General features: G+C 42.3%; 1 protein-coding gene across 1 annotated transcript; it reads right to left on the bottom strand.

The window, feature by feature from the left end:
* Positions 1–21803: 21803 nt before the first annotated feature.
* Positions 21804–22535, bottom strand: B9D2 (B9 domain containing 2). The gene is made up of 2 exons (XM_044062691.1): positions 22467–22535; positions 21804–22331 (listed from the first exon to the last, which is right to left on the bottom strand). Exons 1-2 carry the CDS (start codon positions 22507–22509, stop codon positions 22018–22020), a joined length of 357 nt encoding a protein of 118 aa, XP_043918626.1. The 5' UTR covers positions 22510–22535; the 3' UTR covers positions 21804–22017.
* Between the last annotated feature and the right edge of the window lie 1661 nt (positions 22536–24196).

Below are 24196 nucleotides of genomic sequence, written 5' to 3'. Positions count from 1 at the left end.
GATTTAGTTCTGTCAAGATAATACCATTGGATATCCAAGGTATGGAGTACCCTTTCTCCTTCATTTTTAGGTTCAGGAAAGAAAACAGGGAGATGGATAGTTTGGCTTGCAGTAATCTCTGATATCACTTTGGGTAAAAAAAGGATTAGTTCTCAAAGAAACCCTGTCCCTGTGAAAAATGAGACAGGGTTGACTCACTAGAAGAATGTGCAACTCAGACACCTTTCTTACAGAGATCAGAGCAATCAGTAAAACTATTTCCCATGTTAAGAACCTCAAGTCAGCTGGGTTAACTGGTTCAAATACAGAGTCAGCTTCTTTAAAAACAAAATTAAGATCCCAAGGAGGGGCCACCGTTTTTCTTGAAGCTCTGTTATTCAAAACCCCCTTTTAAGAACATTTTGATATAAGACTGCATTGAAAGGAGAGGATCCACGGGAGGACATGATGAAATGGCCAATAAATGAACCTTGACAGAGGACTAAGAAAGGCCATAGAATAGTAACTCGTACAAATGTTATAAAACCAGAGAACAAGTAGTCCTGAATGAGTGCTAGTTATGTTGATGGCAGGAGCTAGAAAACCTTATCCATTTGCTAACATATGATTTTCTAGTAGCAGGCCTTCTTGTCTCCATTAGTATCTGCTGCACATCCTCAATAAACAGGTACCTAAAGGGAATTAAGATCCTGTCATTAAGGCAGTCAACTGAAGTTAATTTATGTCAGGGTGCATCAAATACAACTGCTCTTGTGTGAAAAGATCCAGTCTGTGAGGAAGTCCTGGCCATTTCCAAAATAAGGGACAACCACAGTTGCCTGGCGCAGAAGGGCATCACCACAATAATCTTGGATGACTCCTTATGAATCTTCAGAAGTACCCTAGATATTAGAGGAAGGGGTGCAAAGAATACAGGAACATTCCTATCTAATGAAAAAGGCATCTGTCTTGCAGGCCTTCTTGCATGTGGTCCGGGAAGAGAATCTTGCCTACTGACTGTTCAAAGAGGAGGCAAAGACGTCTACTTGAGGAACTCCCCACAGATGGATCAAATCTTGGAAGACCCCTGAACTAGTTTCCATTTACGATGGTCTGCCTTTGTCCTAATCAGCTGGTCTGCCACACGATTTTGCTGTAAAGGACTGTAGGATGCCTACCGTGATGCTATAATCTAAGCTAACATGACTACTCTGCATAGGGTTATGACCTGGTTCTGCCTTCCTTGTTGACGTACCACATAACTGTGGTATTGCCTCTATGAACATGAAGAGATTCCAGGGACCAAAGATAATTTAGAGGTGAGTGCTTTGATCATGACAAGCATCTCTGTTTATGTGTTTGCATCTCTCCTTGGTGTCCTACTTACCTTGAAGTTTTATCACTCATGAAACTGTTTCCCAAGCAAAGTTCAAGGTATCTGTTGTGACTGACTGCTTTTAAACAGACAGGGAGAAGAGGATAGCTGGATTTAGGGATATTTCTCTTCTAACAAACCCAGCACTGAGATCTGAGAAGACAATGGGTGTTGGTGCTAGGACCAGAGACTTTCAAATATCACTGTATCTTTCTCATGTGGAGTCATGCCCGGGGTATCATGGGAATCACAGAGAGCATGAGAACCAAAATTCTGAGTATTCCCTTGCAGTGACTGAAGTCTGAGTGGAAAACCCTAGAAATAAATTTATATATAGATCTATTTTCTCTGAGGAAGAAGAGCTCTGAGGTGTCTAGCTGTACAAAACAATCCTGTGAGAAGGATTCAAGAAAGACTTTTGAATGTTCTCTTGGAATCTCACCTTGTGTAAGAGATCCCTAACCCAAGAGAGATTTCAGACACATTGAAAAAGACTGCAAAGATAAGCAAGTCATCTAAATATGGAAACATGTGGATACCCTGTAGTCTTCAATGAGCTATGACTGGAGCTAGACACTTTGAGAACACTCTTGGTGCAGTAGACAGAACAAAGGGTAAGGCAAAGAACTGATAATGTGATTTACAAACACAAAACCTTAAGAAGCACCATAAGTCTGGATGAATAGGAATGTGATGCTTAACTATCTTACAAGTCTAGTGTTACCAGGAAACTTGAAAGAGAAAGAAGAGCTAACAGGCTGTGAACTGACATAATTTTGAATGTGGGAGGTATAACAGGTTTAGAAAAGAAAGATCCAGAACTGAATTCCAAAAATGTTCTTTCTTTTTTTGGCACTAGGAACATCCGTGAATAACAACCCTTCCCCGCCCTGGGAAGGAGAAATCTTAGCAGTAGAGGCCTTCATTTCCTTGGGGCCCTGAAAATTGCTTCCCACAAGAAATACATTTTGTTTGTCTGACATCATCGTGAGGCTGAGGAGAAACTGGTTCTATCACTCTTTGGGTCAACATGTGATGAAGAACAGGTGGAAACAAGAGTCTGATCTGGAGGATAAGGAATGACTCCTTGGAAAGTAGGAATTTCCTCCTATTACCATCTGTAACCTTAATGAATGATTTTCAGAACCCATTTGTCTGAAACTATATGTCGCCACAAGAAAAATTGAGATTCAGACTTTCTAGAAGAAAAAAGCAGTCATAACTACCTTATAGTCTGGGCAGAAGAGGGCATAGCTAGTAAACCTGTTCCAGTCTTTCCCATGTGTGTAAATCAAATATCTGTGCGTCAGCTGGTTGGACAGAGATGTGCTGGAGGCCTTGGCTTGGACACTCAGCTGAGATATCAACTTTAAAGCTCTGCCAGTGGGGGGTTTTATTGGGGATCTAGAAAAAGAGGGAGAAACCAGCCCTGAAACTGATTGTGGGCTCTGTGTGCTCTTAAGGGAAATTGCACTTGATGCAGAGAGCTGCATCTGGAAATACTGTGTGTACTTGTTATCCTCCCAGTGAACATCTCCCACTGTTGCCAGGGGTGAGGATTGAGGCTCCTTAATTACTGTCCCAGAGACAGAGTTGTCACATTTTGGTGGCAGTGGGGGGATATTCACATCACACCAAGTTGCAAGGGGAGTAATTGTGTGGAGCAGTTGTTTGGGAGTTGGGATCCTAAAGGTAGGTTAGATCTTTGTTTTATGAGTAGCTATTTGGCTTTTTCAATAGAGCAATGCACACAAAGAGGTGAGTTAGTAATGAATTGGAAAAAGCTCTTAGAGATAGTGAGATCTTTTCAGCCCAGAATAACAGAGTTTATTTTGGCTCTCTCTTTGTCTATGGAAATGGAAGCTTGGTCACTGATCAAGCCATAGTCCTTGGTATTTGAAGGTCACAGTTGTCTCTCTATGGAATGGTTGTGTAGGTCAAAGATAGTTAGAGAGTCGAATACTTGGTGAATTTTCTGTGGAGTTCCAAAAAACATAGATTTGGTCTTGGTGATGTTAAGAAGTAGTTTATGAGCCATTGGCAGAGCTCATGTAAGTCTGAGTGGAACTGGAAGTGAATGTTGGTATGAGTGACCTGATCAGTAAATGACCATGTCATCAGCATACACCACAGTTGGGAGATGGGGGAGGTTACAAGGAATTTTCTTAATGGATATGGAGAAAAGGAAGGGGGGCAAGAAGGGATCCTTGTGGCACACCTTTGGTTAACAGGTGCAGATTCTGATTGGGAGGATCCTATTTTAAATCTGAAGCGTCTGTCAGTGAGGAAGTTTTAAAACCAGGAAGCAGTGTCTGGACAGATACCAATTTCAATTAGTTTGTTTTGTTGAAGATAGTGGTCAATGAGGTTGAATGCCTTTGTCAGGTCTAAAAATAGGACACCTGTAAGGAAGCCAAGCAGGAAGTCATCAGTTAGAGACTAGAGTGTTGTCAATACTTCTTCCAGGCCAGAATCCATGTTGTTTGGAGGACAGCAGGTGTTACTGCTGGATATAGACTGAGAGTTGGGTGCAGACTATCTTTTCAAGAACTTTGCCCAGAATTGGGAGGGTGGATACTGGACAGTAGTGAGAGGTATCTTTTGGGTTGGTTTGTTTTGGGAGGGGTTTAATTACAACAGTTTTCCAAACCTGTAGCATATTTTGTGTAAGACCTAGATTATATATGTGGGTGAGAGGAAGACATAGATGCCTCTCAGTAGTGATACAGGAACCAGTGGTTTATGCTGTCAGATCCATTACGGGCATAAGTGGAAATATTTTCAGGCAGAATAGAGATTCCTTTGGAATATATGCATTTTTACTGGAAGAGGGGGATAGGTGGTGGAGTGGGAAAGGTGTGAGCTGTGTGGAGTTTATCAATGGGAGATTGCTAAATTCTTTAAGGAAAACTTCTGGAGAAAGTTTTGCTGTACCACACTGAATGGTGTTTGCAGACAGAATATCATGATGAGGTTTTCTTTCAGTAAGCAGGTTAACCTCTTTCCAAAAGTGTTTGGGGGAATGTAAAAGGGTAATTTGTTTCTTTGTTTGAAGATTGTTTTGTGCCTTCTGATGGACTTCTTGGATAGGTTACACCAGACTATAAAGGAGGTGAAGTTGTCAGTTGTTGGGGTCCATTTCCATTTTGCTATGCTTCATCTCTTAGATTTAAAAGATGTTTGAGTTCACTCGATAGCCATTCAGTTTTGGAGGATTTATAAAGCTGTGAATAAGTGGGAAGAATTTAGGTTACCTCTGTACAAAATCAGAGCACCTCCATCTGATCATTTGCCTGGTCTGGCATCACTGATACACTTGTAGGAGTTAGAAAGTGTTGGAAGTTGGGAGGAGATTTTTTTGACCTAGAATTTTGTGACTGATAGAATGTCTGGGTTTGTGCTGGGAAATAAAAGCACTTATGTGGTCTAGCTTGTTTCTGATATTATGTGCATTGAGGAGTGCTCAGGCCAGTTTAGGAAGGGAATGGTTTTGTTGCTGAGAAAGAGAGTTGTTGGGCCTGAGTTGGGTTCAATGGTACTCTTAAGGAGGAGTATTAAGATTATGGAGGATAGTCTGAATGTTTGAATGAGGTGTTTGTATGTTATAGTGAAACAGAAAAATGTTTCTGAGTCTTACTAACTATACAGAAGAGTGATCCTGACAGTGGTGAGCTGGGAAATAGGTTTGGTTTGATTAATGGAGGGTTGCAGGGTTGGTTTGTTGGTGTGGAAGCTATGGAAGCAGGGAAATACATAGTGATATAATGACTGGTTATGCCAGTGTTTTGTGAAGATGTTTGCTACTGGTAGTAGGGGGTGAGGAAGGTAAAGATGAAAGGAGGACAAGGTAGAATAGGGTTAAGTTGTGGAAAGAGGAACATTTTACTGACTGGATGTATGTGTTTTGTTAAATGGGATGTTAAACTGTTTTTTATTTGATTCATATGTAGTATGTACTTTTTTCTACCTTTGATTCACAATAATTCCTTTGCATCATGTTTCAAAGTTTCTGTAGGACATATAAATCTTGAAGCACGTACCTTACATCCAAACTATACATTCCGTAAGCTTTTAATAACGTCCACACACATACGCAAGTGCGCATGCACACACAGTCACACACGCACAAACACAGATATGTACCCAGCAATTAGGGCCAATTTCTTGACTATTAACATCTCAAAAGTCTCACTGTGATCAAACAAATAAAAGAATAAATACAGTACAAGCACAACCCCCCCATACTTTTCAAGTGTCTCTTCTTCTGAAGAGTATCCGTGATTTTGCCTCTGTCTCTCGAAATGTTTTATTTCATTGCAAATCATTGATGATTACAGTCAGTCAATAAACCTAAACAGTTTCATACTACTTTCTGTTCAGAAAATGAATATTGATGGAAAAGATATTGCTTGATGGTCTGCCCACCCATTACTAATGGTATTGTCCAAAACTTTTGAGCAAAGAACTTGAGAAATATGTGTGCATACTCTCTCCACTCCCTTTCACTCACACAAACACACATTTGTATTACTTTTTTTATTTATTTTTCCCCACACTCAGTAACCATGGCTTTTAAGGTGAAAAGTAAGACTGCAGTTCCTTGTAACTGCTAATGCTAATGCCACTCACCACTTTTTCTTTTTATTTACCATGTGTGTTTTTCCTATGCTCACTAGATATCTGCATTTGGTGGTTATAAAAAAGAAGTTATGCACTTACCCACAACGTTCCATCTGTCTTTTCAATCTTCATTCATTCTTGACAAATGGGACTCTGTTCTGATCCTTGAAACCGGTTAGCCGTTATACAGCTCGCGCCTGCCAAAAAAAACTCTTGAGCTAAGACTATACCCACAATGCTCCTCTCTCCATTACCTCAGATCGAGTTTGCAGCCAAACTGTACAGCAGAAGAAAGATATACAAAGGCAGAAGCCATGTCCAAGGTGAAACCTATAGGTTCCCAGAACAAGAGTCCGATCCTCCAGGAATCTGTAGGAGGGGGAAAGAGGGTGGGATGTCAAAAATGAATGAAGATTGACAACACAGTTGGAATGTTATGGTAAGTACACAACTTCTTTATCTGATGTTGTCAATCTTCACTCATTCTTGATGAATGGGACAGAGCCCCCAGCTACTTTAGGTTCTGGGTGGCCTTAATGAAGGATATTCCTGAGAGCCACAGGGCCAAAGAATGCTCTTCCCCTGGAGACCATATCCAATTTGTAATGAGTGATAAAGGTATGTGGAGTAGCCCATGTTGCGGCAGCACATATCTCATTCATGGATGCCCTGGAGTGGAAAACAGCTGACGTGGCTATTGATCTGGTGGAATGTGCTTTTACAGGTGCAGATAACTTGTAATTGTTATGATTTATAAGTGAAGGTAACACAATTTCTTAGCCATCTTGATAAGGTAACTTTTGAGACAGGTTTTCCCAGAGTTAGACCTGAAAAGGAAATAAATAACTAGTCCAATTTTCTAGACTCCTTAGTCCTGTCAAGGTAGACTTGTAATTGTCTGTGAACATCCAGTAAATGCAAGCAATATTCACCTTTACTGGAGAGATTGGGGAAGAAAACGGACAAATCAATAGTTTGATTAGCATTAGATTCTGAGACCACCTTAGGAAGAAAGGAAGGGTTGGTTCTCAATGAAATGCTATCCTTATGGAAAATCAGATATGGAAGTTTCACACATAATGCTTGAATCTCAGAAACTCTCCTAGCAGAAGTAATGGCTACTAGAAAAAGAGTTTTCCATGACAGAAATTTGAGATGGCAAGTTGCTGCTGGTTCAAAGGTGGGGGAGTACAAAGCATTGTAAAAAAAGAAGTTATGTATTCACCATAAAGTTCCATGTAAGTTGTTCATCTTGCTTTCACTCTTACTGATGGGTTCTGAGCTGATCCTCGGCTCCGACTCGGCCAAATGAAAAAGCTCGAGGTCTTCAACCAGCTCATGGCCTGCTCTGTATCCCATGATGCACTGGTGTTTCCCTCAGATCTTGTTTGCTGCCAATAAAGGTATAAGCCAACTCCTAATATACCAATAGCATAGACAAACACTAGATAAAGGTCAAATACAGTCATAACATGCCTCCATTCTTGGTCCTCAAGAAGCCTGGTGGGGGTTGGAGGGCGACACGTAAGAATGAAGGCGAGATGAACAACTCACATAGAACATTATGGTGAGTACATAACTTCTTTATGTGAAGTTGTCCTATCTCGCCTTCATTCTTACTGATGGGTTAGCATCCCAAGCACCATCTTTCTCGGGTGGCTCATGGGAGTATATTCTTCAGGACAGTGGAACCAAAGGAAGCTCTGTCCCTGGAGGCCCTATCCACTTTATAATGAGTGATAAAGGTATGAGGCCTTGACCAAGTAGCTGCACAAATTGTATCTATTGGTAATTTGGCAGAAAAGGCTGAGGAAGTGGATACAGCTCTAGTTGAGTGGGCCTTTATATTGTCTTCTAATTGTGAATTCACTCAACTGTAAGTAAAGGAAATACAGTCTGATAACCATTTTGATAAAGTGGTTTTAACAACAGGATCACACTTCTTGGAGTCTGAGAAAAAAACAGAGTTGATCCATTTCCCTGAAATCCTTGGTTCTGTCCAAACAGAAGCATAGCTGTCTGTGAACGTCAGGTTTGTGCAGCATATACCCTGCCTTATTGCCATACTTGGGGAAGAATACAGGCAATTCTATAGACTGATTGAGATTTGTTTCTCAGCATACCTTCAGTAAAAATGAGGTATTTTGCCCAGAGAGACACACATCATTATGAAATATCATGTAAGGGGGGTTTTATGGACAAAGCCTGTAACTCTAAAACCCTCTGAGCAGAAGTAATAGCTACCAGAAAGATGGTTTCCCATGTAATATACTTTCGGTCACATGAAGAGGCTGGTTCAAAGGGTGCTAGAATTATTCATGATAGAACAAAATTTAGATTCCACAGACAAAAATGAGATTTGATGGGTGTTCTTAAATGTATACTGCCTTTGAGAAATGCCTTCAAGAGTCTATGAGACATAATCGACCCTTCTTCACCAAGATGGAAGTTGGAGATTGCAGCCAATTGAACTCGAATAGTTGCGGGAGCTGCTCCCTCATTGAATAGTTTTGTCAAAAATTCCAAAATAGAAGCTATTGGAGCTAAATAAGGATCAATATGATTTTGTAATGCCCATATTGAAAATCTTTTCCACTTGCTGAGATATAGCTTTCTGGTAGATGATTTGTGACAGGATGTCAATATATGCTGTGTTGCAGCTGAAAGAGTCTGAAGCCTGGCTATGTTTGGAATTAAAGCAGCCAAGCTGTCAATTTGAGGGACCGAAGGGACAGGTGAAGAGCCCCCGATGAGTGAATCAGGAGGTCTGGAACTGGGGCCAGGATCCAAGGTTCTTCCAATAGATGAGGCCGAAGAAAGGGGGACCAAATCTGGTGAGGCCAATAGGGGGCTATGAGAAGGGTCTATGTTAAATAAACGAACGCTTAAAGTGTCGAGTACGACATACTCGAACACTTTCAAGCAAATGTTTATTTAATTGACAGCTCGAAATGTCGTAATGCAGAATGTAGAAAAGTTTTGTTTGGCCACCTTCTCCTCCCAAGTGCTGTCGGACACTACGCTAACTGAAAGCAATATAAACGTGAATAGGTACGCGATTGCACTCAACATATACGGGCACTTTCCTTCAATTTACAACAAGCAATGTACTTTTGTACCTCTTTTGAACCATGTACGGGCACTTTCCTTCAATTTACAATAAGCAATGAACTTTTGTACCTCTTTTTAACCATGGTAATACCCTGTACATTTAATACGTAGTTCATTATTTAGTTCCTTTTGTGTTACTGCATGTCCTTTAAAAGCAGCAATGCTAGTAATGTGTATCTGCATTGTACTGATCGTTGTGTTATGTTTACTTGTATTTCATCTTGCAGTTAGTATGCAAGTCAGTGTACTGCGACAGTATCATGGTTAGACTTTGGTGCTTAGTTTTATTTATGGCATGCTTGGCTGGAGTAGCTTACATGACGTGATACGTCACATATTTCAGTGCTGGCCAAAAAAAAACATTTCGGAACTCCTATTTCCGATGTTTAGCGCTGTCGATTAAATAAACGTTCACTTAACAGTGTTCGAGTATGTTGTACTCGACATTTTAAGTGTTCGTTTATTTAACATAGACCCTATCAGAATTATGGTCATTCCCAGAGCACTGGCTTTCTGTAAAATTCTGGGTATCAGAGGAAATGGTGGAAAAGCATAAAGGAGACCTGAGGGCCAATTGTTTACAAGTCCATCCCTTGGGGCTTCCCCCGGTGGGGGGATTAAGGCAAAGTAGCTGCTGAATTTCATGTTTGTGAATGTGGCAAAGAGATTGCAGCAAGGCTGACCCCATATGCATAATATGTCTTCCGCCACTTCTTTCTTTAGGGACCCCTTGTGAGGCAATACAATTGCCCTGCTCAGTTGTCTGCTATCACGTTGGACTTCCCCGGGATGTGCACTGCTATCAGAAAGCACTGGGTGGAGTTCACCCATTGCCATACTCTCAAGGCTTCTTGACATAGGGGTAAGATTTGGTTCCTCCTTGTTTATGTACCAGACTACTGACATGTTGTCTGTCTGGACTGCAATGGTTCCCAGAGAAAGAGAGTCTTGAAAGGACTGTAACACTAGAAGTACCACTCTCATCTGTACGACACTGATTTGCAGGTAAGCCTTGTGTTCTTTCCATGTGCTTTGGGCTGTTCTTCCCTGATAATGCCCCCCCACCCTATCAGGGAAGCGTCCATGGTCACTATGGCAATTGGGTTAGGTAGAACAAAGGGACATCCTACTGTTACACAATGTGATGTCACCCTCCACTGAAGGTCCTTCTTGCATGAATTCGTGATTATAATCTGAAGCGACATTGGGAGTTCCTGAAAGGACCACTGCGTGAAAAGGAGCCATTGTAGTATCCACATATGCATCTGACCCAGTGGAATTGCAATGATTGCTGTCGCCATTGTACCCAGCAATTTGAGAACCTTGGAAGCTGGGGCTTTTTCTTTCAAGAGAAGGGCTAGAACCTGTTGCCGGTGAGCACAAACCCTTTCTGACGGAAGTTTTAAGGTTATTGTGGGGGTGTCCAGATCTGCTCCTATAAAAGCAGTATGTTGCGAAGGCAATAAGGCAGATTTTTCTACATTTGTGGTAATCCCCAACTGACAGCATAGATTCATAGTAGTGTCCCTTGCTTAAATGAGCTGATGCCTGGTGGTGGTGGTCAGGAGCCAGTCATTTAAGTATGGAAACACGTGGAATCCCAAACATCTCAGGTGAGCCGTGACTACTGCCATGCATTTGGTGAACACTCTGGGGGCTGTTGTGAGACCAAAGGGCAGTGCTCAAAATTGGTAGTGACTGGCCTCCAGTTGAAAGCGTAGGTGATCTCTGGATGTCTGTCTATTTTTATGTGGTAGTATGCATCCTGGAGATCTATCGAGCACATCCAATTGTCTTTTCCTAGAAAAGGAAGTATAGGCTGCAGTGTAACCATCTGTAACTTTGTCTTCTTCACAGATTTTGTTTAATCTGCTGAGATCCAAAATGGGCCTCGTGTCTCCTGGTTTCTTTGGAACTAAAAAGAACACTGAGTAAGTTTCGGATTCTATCTGGTCTGTGGGGACTGTCTGGATGACTCTTTTTTTGTAGCAACCTTTGAATTTCTATGGTTGCTTGTACCCTGTGACTGGGTGGAATGTCTGGGATTTTTCTTACTGAGGGAGGTAGGGTGGAAAAGGGAATAGAGTAACCTCAGGAAAAGATGCTTTGTACCCAGCTGTCTTATGTTATTTTTAGCCAGGTGTCTGGGTACAGCGATAAGCGTTCCCTGACTGCCTCCAGAGATGGACAAGTGGGCTTCTTCTCAGGAGTGCTGATAGGGCTTCCCAAAGAACTGATCTCTGTCACAATGGTTCTGCAGACCCCCTCTGCCACATGGATGGCGTCTTCCATTATTGCCCCCTCCTCTGCCTCTAGAGGGGGGCTCGCTACATGTCCTAAAAGGCTCCTTGAGTTTCACGGAACCACATCTTTCCTCCTTTCTGACCTTTGGGGTAAGGTCTGGAAGGTGTGGAAAAACGGACTACGACTGCAGACAGAGTCTTTCCATCTTGTTCGCACCTGGTAAGCATTTCATTCACTTTGGGTCCAAAAAGGGACAAGCCATCGAAAGGGGTGTTGATAAAGGATGACTTAAAGGGCTCCACAAAAGAACATAAGTGCATCCAGGAATGTCTCCTATGAGCAATTCCTGTACCTGCTGCTCTGCTTGCTCCATCAGCTGCGTACAAAAGCAGACGCATGGACGAGTTTGTTACAGAATTGAGAATGGAGAGCTATGAGGATATTTTATCTGAGACCCCCGCAGCTACTGAACCCTGTAGAGTATCTCCTAGCTCTTTTAGGAATCTCTCTTCAATCTAGTGAAATGCGTAAGATAATTCAGTGACCTAAGAGCAAACGTCGCTGAAGTAAACATGAGCTTTCCATATCTGTCCATAACTCACAAATCTTTATTCAGTGGCTGGACTGACATCAAAGTATCAGATAACATCTTCTTGGTGGCCACCGCCGCCACCACCATAGCATTAACAGGGACTCTCTTGGTGAGAAAAGCCTTGTCCTGTGGTGAGGTAATAAACTTATTAGGGCTCCTAGGGGCAGGTTCCACTGTATCTGGACACTCCCATGCCTTTCGACAAACTAAGTCCATGAGTTCATCAAAAGGTGGAGACACCCAAGAGGCGGAGGGCTGAGACCCGAAAGCCTTCAGGTAGACTGACTCATCATCAATATGTTTGATGGGCTGCCAATCACCCCTCTGTTTGAGAATCTCTAAGATATCTGCGAAGGAGATATCTTCTGAGGATGACTGTGGGGAACCTTCTGAATCATCCAAGTCAGTGTCTGAAGTGACTGAATCCTGAGGGAAGTCCAGATGCTTCCTCTTGCATAGCCTCTCCCCTGGAACCTCCTCAGTGGGAGCTTCTGGTGAGGTCTCGGAAGAGCAGGGCTCACCCAATGGGGTGTCCTGAGGCACTGGGTCTCTACTCTTCTGTGGAATCTGTGATGCCAAAGTAGACACCAGTGCCTTAGGGAAGAAGCTACTGGTCCTGATGAAGCGGTTGTCCATGGGGACAATACTCTCCTCATGGCACTGAAGGCTCCACAGCCCCAATGCAAAGAAACCCCTGGATCCAAAGAAACAGTGGATTATCTCGGCACCAAGACAGTGGGCTCTGAGCCAGAGGTAGGTGCCAAACTCACCTGCAACGAAGCCCCAAGAGGCAAAGTCGGGCCCAAAAATTGGTTTGACTGTCCTCCCCAGACCTGACCGGCAAGTGTCGGCCCCTAGACTCCTCGATCGGCACTGAAGTAGTCTGAGAAGTCGGAACTGAAAGTAAAGTTTGGCTAATGCCGGTGTCTGCAGCAGCTTGTCAAATAAACTTCTTGAGGACCGAGATGATTGGGCCGAAGACGCTATTGATTGCACAATTGGAGACTTTAAAATGGGAGTAACCAGTTCCAGTAGCGGGGACCAGCTCCTCACTGAGACAACCGTCAACTCTGAGGTCAGTGGCGCTGAGGTTGAAGGCTTGTCTGATTTCAATTTACTAGATGAGGGAGATCTTTCCGGCTCGGAGGATCCAGTAGTCGAAGATCTCTTTGAAGATTTTGATTGACCGGGTTGACCTTGATCTAGTGACTCTTGAAAGGAAGATTTAATCAAACCTCTAACAATTAGCTTGTTCTTCCTTTCTTGTAAGACCCAGGAACTAAAGGAGTGGCAGATGGAACATGTCTCCTGAAGATGTAATGCACCTAAACAGAGCACACAATCCGTGTGCCCATCAGTAATGAACATTTTTTTGTCCACATTTAGGGCATTTCTTGAACCCTGAATGTTTGGACTGTTTAGCCTCCCTGTCTTTGTCTTGAGACATCTTGAAAAAAACCCAACAACAACGTTTTTCACACCCAAACACAAGAAAAAAAGCTCTCTAACTGAAATGAGCTTAAACCAAAAGGAGTAGCTTTCTAACTTAAACAGGCTATCTGAAAAAATGGGGATGTAAAAATTGTAACACATACACTATTTATCTAAACTATTTATATAATGTTCACACGCGTGTATATATATATATATATATATATATATATATATATATATATATATATATATATATAAATACACTGCACACTAATTTAAAGCACTAGTTAAAACTAACTATTAAGGGAAAAGGGAGTTTAACAAGGCCTACAAACAGCCACGAAAAGGCAGAAGAAAATAAACACTAGCAACAACGCAAAGTGCAACAACAGGTTATCTAAGTCTATACTATCCTAAGAAATATATGTACAGCTAAAAATAAGAAGTTCAAAGGTAAATATGAAAAAATAATTCAAATATTCACTGGCCAGAGCTGGTGAATCGCCCGATCTGTTGCAGCAGCAAATGAGATCTGAGGGAAGCACCAGTGCATCATGGGATAGGGAGTAGGCCACGAGCTGGTTGAAGACCTCGAGCTTTTGCATTTGGCCGAGTTGGAGCCGAGGATCAGCTCCGAACTCATCAGTAAGAATGAAGACGAGATAGGACAACTTCACATCCAAGGTCAGATCCCATGGAGCTATAGGGGCCTTGAATGGGGGCTTCAGATGCAAGGCACCTTTAAAAAAAACTTTGCATAAGCAATCGGAAATTAAAGAGCAGTCATCGTAGCCATTCTGGAAATTAGAAATGGCCGCTAACTGAACTTTAATAGTGGAAGCAGAGGCTCCTTGATCAAAAAGGGAAGCTAAAAATTCTAAAACTTTCTCAACAGGAGCTGAAAAAGGGTCTAGACTGGCCCAAATAGAAAATCTCTTCCATTTGCTAAGACGTTTCCTGATAGATGGTTTATGAGAAGCCAGAAGAATTTTTTTGTATTGGGGAAGTTATATCGCTTTGCCTGGCAACTAATGGAATTGGAGGAACCAAGCTGTCAGCTTGAGAATGTAAAGGTTGGGGTGCACCAGTCCCTGTGGGAGAGACAGCAGGTTTGCAACTGGGCCCAGAATCCAAGGACAGTGAATCAGGTGAGGCCAAAGAAAGGGGAACCAGACCTGTTAGGCCAAAAGGGTGCAATGAGGATCACTTTTGCTTCTCAAACTTTTGAGGTTTCTTCAGGAACAGGGGAATGAGGGGAAAGGGTGTAAAGAAGACCTGAGGGTCAATGGAGGAGGAGAGTGTCTCTCGGGGACTTACCCTGAGGGGTGATTAGGACAAAACACCTGCTGCATTTATTGGTCATAGGAGAAGCAAAGAGGTCGCAGCAAGGCTGGCCCCATCAACAAAAAATTTCCATCACCACCTTGGGATTGAGAGACCACTTGTGGGGCAGGAGAATGCATTTGCTCAGTTTGTCCACTACCACGTTGGAACTCCCCAGGATATGCATTGCAGCTAGGAAGCAGTTGGAAGATATTGCCCATTGCCATATTCCGAGACCTTCCTGGCATAGGGGTAAGATCTGGTTCCACCCTGTTTGATGTTCCAAACCGCTGGTCTGACTGAACTGCAACTGCCCCCGAAGGGAGGGCAGATTGAAAGGCTTGCAACCCTAACTGCACTGCCCTCAGTTCCTGGTCACTGATGTGCAAATTGTCCTCTTGCGGAGACCAAGTGCCTTGGACTGTTCTCCCCAGATATAATGCCCGCCCCATGTTGGAGGTACTAAGGTAATTGTCACTGCCATGGACCCTAAAGTTTGGAGGACAAATATAGCAGGGACTTTGTCTTTGGACATGATCAATTGTACACTTGAGACCTTATCTTTTGTAGTCTGTGAAGAGGAAGAGAAGCTACACAAGAGATTGTACTGAGGCAAGCTCCTGTAAACTCTAGGTCTTGTACTGGAATCAGCTGGGATTTTTCTCTGTTGACTCTGATGGCCAAAAAATTGAAAAGGTGCAGAATGTAATTTGTGGCTTGAAGCAATAGAAACCAATCATCTAAATAAGGAAACACCCGGAATCCATGTAGTCTCAAGTGAGCTTTGACTGCAGCCATGCATTTGGTGAACACCCTAGAGGCTGTAGTGAGACCAAAGGGCAGCACTCTGAACTGGAAATGACAGACTCCTAGCCAAAAGCGGAAAAACCTGCTGCAGCGTTTGTCCATTTTTATGTGGTAATATGCGTCTTGAAGGTCTATAGAGCACATCCAATCTTTTTCCTCTAGAAAGGGAAGTATAAACTGAACTGTGACCATATGAATTTTGTTTGTTGAACAAACTTGTTCAGAAGGCTGAGATCCAATACTGGTCACCAGCCCCCTGTCTTTTTTACACTAAAAAAATACCTTTAGTAAAATACAGATCCTATCTGGTCTGGTCTGGTGGGACGTCTTGGATGACCCTTTTTTCTAGCAGCTTTTGAATCTCCAAGGCTGCTTGGTCCCTTTGATTGGGTGGTGCACCAAGGACTCTTCTTTGTGATCCTGGAAAAAGAATAAAGGGGATATGATAATCTCTGGTAATGATTTTCTGCACCCAGGTGTCGCAAGTTATTTGTCACCAGGCTGTCGAGTCCAGTGAAAGTCGTCCTCGACTGCTTCCAGAGGTAAGCAGTCGGGCCCCTTTAAGGAGTGCTGACAGGGTTGTCCAGAGAAGGAGTCTCTGGAGCCCTGATTTCATGGGCCACCTCTGCCACAGGATTGGCCCCTCTGCCCCGTGGGGAGTTACCACTATGTGTGACCTGAAAAGGCCCTTGGGACTTCTTGAACCACATCTTCCCACTCCTCTGATTCTTGGAGTAGGATCGCTGAGGAGTAGAAAAACAGGTGCCCACAGCAGAAAGGGTTTTTCCATCTTTTTAGCACCTGGCTAGTGTGTCATTGACTTTGGGGACAAACAAGGATGATCCTTCAAAAGGAGCATTGATGAAGGAAGACTTGAAAGGCTCCACAAACTCACACAAACGCATCCAGGTGTGATGCCTTATAGCAATGCCTGATCCCGCTGCTCTGGTCATCCCCTCAGCTGCATGTGCGATGAGCCACATGGACAAGTTCAATATACACTCTAGGGTGGCTAGCAGAGAGACAACTATGTGCCACAGCTCCAGCAAGGGTATCCAATAACTCCTTAATCAGATCCCTCTGGAGTCTAGTAAAGTGTGCCATGAAATTCAAGGACCTTATAGCTAAGGTCAATGAAGCATAGACCCACTTTCCAAAATTGGTCCATCGTCCTAGACTCTTGGTTAGGTGGGTGGACAGTGGGACTCTCATCGGCGAGTTCCTTCTTGGTGGCCGCTGCCACCACTATGGCATCTACTGCTAAACCTTTTGCCCAATATTGTTGATCTTTGGGTGCTGATAAGTTTTTGTCTAGTCTCCGGGGAACTGGCTCTATAGAATCAGGGGCCTTCCACACCTGCTGCGTGATCAATTTAATGAGGTCGTCAGCAGGTGGAGTCACCCAGGAAGTAGAGGGGTGAGCACCAAAGGCTTACAAGTACAATGATTCCTCAGAGGACAGGTCTTTGGGCTTCCAATCACCTCTGTTTTAGGATCACAAGAGGTGATCGGGGGAACCCTCCTCCTCATCTAAGTCCATGTCTTGTGACATATTCTTCTGGGGAATCTAAGTGCTTCCTCTTGCATGTCTTCCTTTGGGGGTGGTTCCTCAGTGGGAATCTTTGAGCAACACTCCGAAGAAGAGGAGCCCTCTACAGGGGTAACTTGCAACTTCGGTGCTCGCTGTCCTGACATAGAAGATGATGGCAGCTTTGGGCCAAAAGGTACAGACATGTGACACTCTGATGCAGAAGGGGCCACCTGAGATCCCCATAGAGGCTAATGCTCTCTCCATGACCTGGAAGGCAGGCCCCCCGAAGAGGGATGGGAGCCCAGAACCGAGAAAGATAACTGGGGAACAGAGGTCACACCCCACTCCGAAGGACTGCCATCCAAAGCAGAAGCCAGGGAAGAGTCTGCAACTGTCAAGCATCTGAGAGTCAAGGATGGCTCAGAATAAAAACCAGGAACCAATCAGAAACCCTTAGAACAAACAGCTGAGTTACAGCTCTGAGAAGCTACCAGTTCCAAGGGAACCAAAGATGTCAGGGCAGTCCCTAGAGCCAAACAGGGACTGCCATCGGCACCAGGACAGCTAAAACCAGGGAAATTAAAGTGGTGAGCTCTAAGCTTCCTGAGGAGGTTAGAGTAGGAAAATCTGGAGGAATCCTAGGAGAAAAAAAAAACAACTCCAGAGGGGACAGAGGTCTAAGAAGGGTCTGGAAGACCCCTGGCCACCAAAAGCTGATCCACCAACCTCACGTCTACCTCAGAGACTCCTGAAAGATTAAACAGACATCCCCAAGGGAGAGTCTGGCCTTTCCAAAAAAGGACTGGGTAGCTGACCCACAAAGGGACCTATGGAAGGGGAAATACCTTGTCCTGGGAACATGTAATGGTTCAGACTTCGGCACCGAGGGGGTGGGTACAGTCTGCTCTGGTGCAGATGGTGAAGTTGGTACCAACTGAGAAACTAAAGAAGCTGGTGCCGACATCGGCACAGAAGCTGTTTGTGCCATGACAGCAGTAGCTGCTACCAAAGGTTCTCGTTCCAATAATTTTGGAACCTTAGTCCTCAGTTCCAAGTCAACTGATGGAACTGAAGACTTCTGTTCCTTAGTCCCTGGTGCCATACAGGAACTCGGCAACAAACTCCTCTTTTTGGCGTGATCAGATTTTGATAAGGAGGGAGGATCTGACTTGGACAAAACTTCTTCCAAAGAAGATTTTAGCATCTCTTTTAAAATCAGTTTGCTTCATCTTTCTACCAAGGCCTTGATACTAAAGGCCTGGCAAACAGAACAGTCTAGTTCCAAATGGGGTGCACCCAAACAATATACACAAGAGTGATGCCCATCTGAATTAGGCATCTTTCACCCACAGTCTTGACACTGCTTAAAACCAGACGTGTCCTTTTGCACCATTTTAACAGTAGAAGAAACTATAGACAAAAGCCACAGGCATACAAAGGAGTTGAAAATTCTACCAACGAAGGTAGAAAGAAATACCAAGATAGGTAAGACAGAAAGGAAATTAAATACTAACAATGGTAATATGCAGCTACCTTACAAGGTAAGAAAGGGAGAGGGGGAAGTTTACCAACAATGTTAACGAGGAAACCATGAGGTATTAAGGGTAGAGAAGCACTAAACACTCAAAAAATATATATATAAAAAGAAAACTAGTAAGTAATAACCATAGAAAAGACAGTTTTCAAAGGAAGATCAATAAATCTGACTTAGCTGGAGAGCATTGGCTAACGCGTCTTGCTGTCAAAGCAGCAAACAAGATTTGGGGTAATGGAGAGAGGGGCACTGTGGGTAGAATTTTAGCTCGAGAGTTTTTTTGGCAGGCATGAGCTGTATAATGGCCAAGCTGATTCCGAGGATTAGAACAGAGTCCCACTCATCAAGAATGAATGAAGACTGACAACATCACATCAAGATGTAAGATTTTTTTCCAGTCCATACACAGGAGCTTAATATTCTGGTGTGAAGCAGTGGACTTTTTTCTTTACCGGGCTTTACCTGCACTTTAATACCCTGTTGTAGAAATGTTTGTTTTCCAGTAGGGTGTTTAACCCATTTTCTAAAGAAACATAAATAATTATGAGTATACCCAGATCTTCACTTGTCTCCATCTAGAGGTAAAACAAAGCTCAGTGGAAAAGCAGCATAAGCACTGGGTAATGATAAAAAAAGATCATATTCTTCCAGATACAAAAGTGATCTCCTGACTATCAAGAAAAAGAGGCAAAAAAAATCTCCATTATCCTTCTCTTAAGCTGCATCACTGGTATAGAGACATACTGTCAAGTAAGTTCTATGTGGTGTGGCCACTGGGCCACAAAATAAAATTAACAAAAGGAAGAGCAACACACACTTTCCTCTAGCAATAACAGCTCCTAAAGCATAAAGGCACAGAGAACTAATGAAATGCAACAGTGTTTTACACTTGTTTCATTATTCTCAATTACACGGTGGTGCAGCCGTTAGCATTGCCGCCTCACAGCAAGAGGTTCCCGGTTCGATTCTCGGCTGCGGTGCCTTCTGTGCGGAGTCTGCATGTCTTCCCTGTGGTCACATGGGTTTCCTCCGGACGCTCCTGTTTCCTCCAACATCCCAAAGACATGCTGTAGGTGGATTGGACACTCTAAATTGGCCCTAGGTACGAGTGTGCCTTCTGTGGAAGGTTGGGGCTGGGCTGGCAACTCGACACTGTAAAACTCCGCTGCCAATCATGAGCGGACAGGTGATCTGCTGTGGCGACCCCTAACCGGGAAAAAGCCGAAAGAAGAAGAAGACACTTGTTTCATTATTCTCAATTTAGAAATATGACTACAAGAAATGGATGAGTGCTGCTGTTTATTATATCAACATATTTAACTTGTGACAATTCTTAATACAAACATTGCCATGCTATTACATTTTGACTATTTAGCAATAGATGGTGACAACATCTGTGCAAAATAGGTATATATGGCAAAACCAGCATTTTTTTCAGAATTGTAAAGTTCTACAAAGGGATAACATTTCATATGATTAAATATATGGGATGACATAACTGTGGGAGGGCTCCGATGAGTAAGAAAACAGTCAGATTTGTGGCATACAGGTATAAAGACCTGATTACAGTACTGGCAGCCCTGGTTTGAAAATCAGCTTGGATATTTGTAAGAGCTGGCTGGAAAGATAGGAGTGGGTGGCCATTGCCATCTTGCCCATTATCAGGGGAGGGAGATAATTCCATCTTGTCACATGACAAACACCTAGTAGGAGTACTGGGGATTTCACCCATGCAGCACTAATCTATGGAGCGTACACAATCATTGGCAAGTGGTACTGAGGCCCACTCCTCATAATGGCAGCACTCAGTGAAGCTCAGAGCTGCTGAAGCCAAGGGGATACTCTCTTGGGGGGGGCTAGGTCAGCCAGCCAGCAAGGTGGCTCAATTGTTACCATCCAACTCTTGTGGCTAGGGGAACAAGTGGACTCGCTTGGGTTCCTAAGCAGGAATGAATGGGCTTTGGGGCTCTCTCACCTATTCTGGGAATGGTCTGCTCTCACCCCCAAGGAAGAGATGAGACAGCTGGGTGCTGGTAGAGAAGCCACTGCTGTGGGCTGTTCCATCAGGCCAATCTGACATGTTATTGCCCAGCACTTGTGTTACTAGAATATCTTATGTTTATAAAAGAAGGCATACTTGGTAGGGGGAAAGTAGCACATCTCTGGCAGACCACTTAAACAATGAGAAGCATACATAACTTAAGCATCCTGCAACAGAATCATCTGAAGGAGATAAACTGTATATATAATAATGCAACAATGACGTGCTCACTTCAACTAAAAACAATAAAACCAGAAGAAAAAACAAATGTAATGCAGAAAATACACAGCAGAGGAAGCCCTAAGAACCAACATTCTGATTAAGCTAATATATACAGAGGTTAAGGTATACAAAAGATGGCGTACCAGATCACCTACTTATTCTGACCCAGGTAACCTAAGCTGGAGGGTAGCAGAACGAGGCCAGAGAGTAAGAGTACATGGGTCTTACATGCTTACTTAAGGAATACATTTTTAAAACAAAGCTGAACATTCCACACAGGGTGAATGTCATACTCCTTAAGAGTACATTTTTTTTCTGCACACCTCTAGCTTTCCGAGGCAAGAATGTACCTACAACTGACTAAATTAATGTGTACAGCATAGCTGTGTTCATTTACTGCTATGCATACCTCTCAACCTCAACTAAAAGTGGGACAAAGGCCCACAAATAGGGGCCATTTTTAAATATTACTCTTACAAACATAGAAAGTTGATAGAATAACAGGTTTTGCATTAGCATGTATATTCTGAAGGGTATGAAGTCTGAAACTCAAATGCCTGTCATTTTCTAATGTCAGTCTTTAATGATTTGCCACTAATTTGACAGAAAACCAAATTTTATGAAAAATGCACCAAAAATATGAGGCAAAATCTGGATATTCTGCAAAAATCTGTACAGTTGAGAGGTATGCCCCTATGAGATAATTTATAGTTGTAGGGGGCCGAACTGGAAAATGACATACTTATGAAGTGCTTGGTGGGACAACATGGGAGAGATGGGCCCTTTTTAAAATGTGTGGTGGACTGGGAGCAGTGGTAAAATTGGCTTGCAAGTACGGTGTGGTCATATGAGAAAGTATGGATACAAGAACCACAAGTTGCCACCAAGACAACAGTAACAACAATCATGAAGCTAACAGACTACCAGATAAACATGGAAGACGTGGTAACTGAATACCAAGTCTTGATGACAGCAAATGGGCCCCAAACAATGAAGCAATACAAAAATATTTTATTTTAATATTTTCTTTTAGTATTAGAAACCTTTTAAATATATAAGCAGTAGTAGAACAGATACTTTTTGTTAAATAAATGCCTCATCAACCTGAGTTTGTGGGGAGAAATTTCTCTTCCCTGAAGGAAGCCATCATAAATTAGATTGGAAAAGATGGAAATTACTACTGCATGTTCACTGTACTCCTCTACTAGAACTCTACCCCATATCGATCAAAATGTCTCATCAAAACCCCCAGCTGGAGATGCACTTTCCCCATCGCAGTTGTATGCAAGCGATAACGATCTGCTCCACTATATATTAAATCACTATTTTTCAGTTGAAGTCCACCTCCTACAAAAAACTGAGATATCTGTTCTTGCCAGGACCCAACAGGACGCCATGTAACACAACTGAATTCATGATATCCCGGAGTAGAAGGAATGTGACAGAATCCGTATCCATACAGCTCATTTCTACCGAAGGAATCCTGGTGCCAGACTTGTAGATGAAGTTTAGGCCATCCTAAAAATGAATTTAGTACATTAGTAAATGAAAACAAAAGCAACACTCCAACTATGACAGACATATATATGCATAATCAAGTGTTAAAGCATTAACAATAGACTACAACAAACTGTGTGGGAAGACCAGTATTACCTGTGAGATTTCTATACTGCAATTGCACATTTTTCTCCTTCATTGTGGTTACCTGTGAGATTGAATTACACATATTTCTCATTGAAGCAAACACTGAAATGGGTACCTACTTCTGTCTTCTGTTTTAACCGTGTGCACAACTGTACCAGAATTACAAGCAAAACACCTTTGTCAAATACTAACAGTAAAATAATTTTTATTTTCAAAATATGAAAGGGAAGTAAGAAAGTATCATTAATTTTATGTCTAGCAATTTTTTCCACGTCTATAAAAATTATCCAAAGTTGTGCCAAGTGAGCTGACATTACCAAGCTAGTTAAAGAATTGAAACTGTTTACCAGAAAACTCAGTTTGAGTTTATTATTCCATAATGTCAACGTCTACCCAAATGCAGGACAAATTACAAGTTCCAAGTATTATAAATCCTGAACTACATAACAACCTGTGTATGTCTGAACAGTTTTGTGAACTACATTTCCACTATATGCTGAGATAGTGGGCTGATTTTATAATTATTTGGATTATAGGTAAAGGTCTTAACTTAATGAACATGATAAACTTGAGAATAATGCAACCAGATAAAGGTGGTGGTCTGGTCATTATGGACCAGCTGGTTTGTGAACAACAAATGCTCAAAATATTGTATGATGGGATTTACCCTGAAGCCTCCATCAATGAAGTCAATGTTTCATATCGTAAAACTGACTCTACTATAAGACATGCTTATGCAGGATCACATAACACTGGTTCAATATAAATACATGCATATGGATACTCCTAGGCTACAAATGATATTCAGTGTGCCTAAAAAGCACAGGAATTTAACTGACCCACTGTTTGTCATTAATGCTGGTCATTCAAAAACCAACAGTATAGCCTAGTTTATTGATCATCATCTTAAAGCCCTAGTTACATCTATACCACACCTTTGTAGGGATTCCTGGGACTTTTTAACAAAATGCACTGTCCCTGGATGTACTACAGATGTCAATAACTTATTTACTTGCATACCTCATACTATAGGCCTTGAGTGGTCTGAGGAATATTTAACATTTCATATGAACCTGGATTAAGACCGGGTCAATCTTTTGACTGTCGTCCTTGAGATATAACTATATCTTTTTTCAAGGACAATATTTTAAACAGACTTTGGGTATCACCATGGGGTCTGCTTGTGGCCCATTACTTGCCAATATTACTATGGCAGCATGGGAGACCAAGTTTTTATAAAACTGTCAATTTATGCCATATATACACCTGTACACACGATTCTTGGATGACTTGTTTGTGGCTTCGTCTGGGCCCCCTGATATGGTGCAGGATTTTATTTCCTAAATCAATGGAAGTATTTCCTTCTTGCCATTTACCAATTGATTTCAAATCCATTGATTTGGATTTAACTCTTACTATGGATGTTGAGAATAAAGTTATGTTATTTAAAATATTTAGAAAACCAACTTATTCAAATGGGCTTCTCCACTAGAAGAGTCATCAGAAACGGGCCGTGGTTAAGGGACAGATGGTAAGAGCAGCCAGGATGACATCTTATCTGGATGACTTCATCAATTAATGCTATATGTTAAAGGGCTTTTTTGTAAAAAGGGGGATACCCCATTTCTATGGTCAAATTTATAATGCAGGACGTTATTAACAAGAATGTGAAGATAGGTAAAGGCTGCCAGCCTAGCCAGATAGAATTTTGTAGATAATTCTGTCATTTGTAAATATTA

This window comes from Protopterus annectens, chromosome 1.part0 (assembly GCF_019279795.1).
Source record: "Protopterus annectens isolate FY-2018-M chromosome 1.part0, PAN1.0, whole genome shotgun sequence".
In the NCBI taxonomy this organism is placed as follows: domain Eukaryota; kingdom Metazoa; phylum Chordata; order Ceratodontiformes; family Protopteridae; genus Protopterus; species Protopterus annectens.
This window is presented reverse-complemented; position numbering and strand designations above follow the sequence as displayed.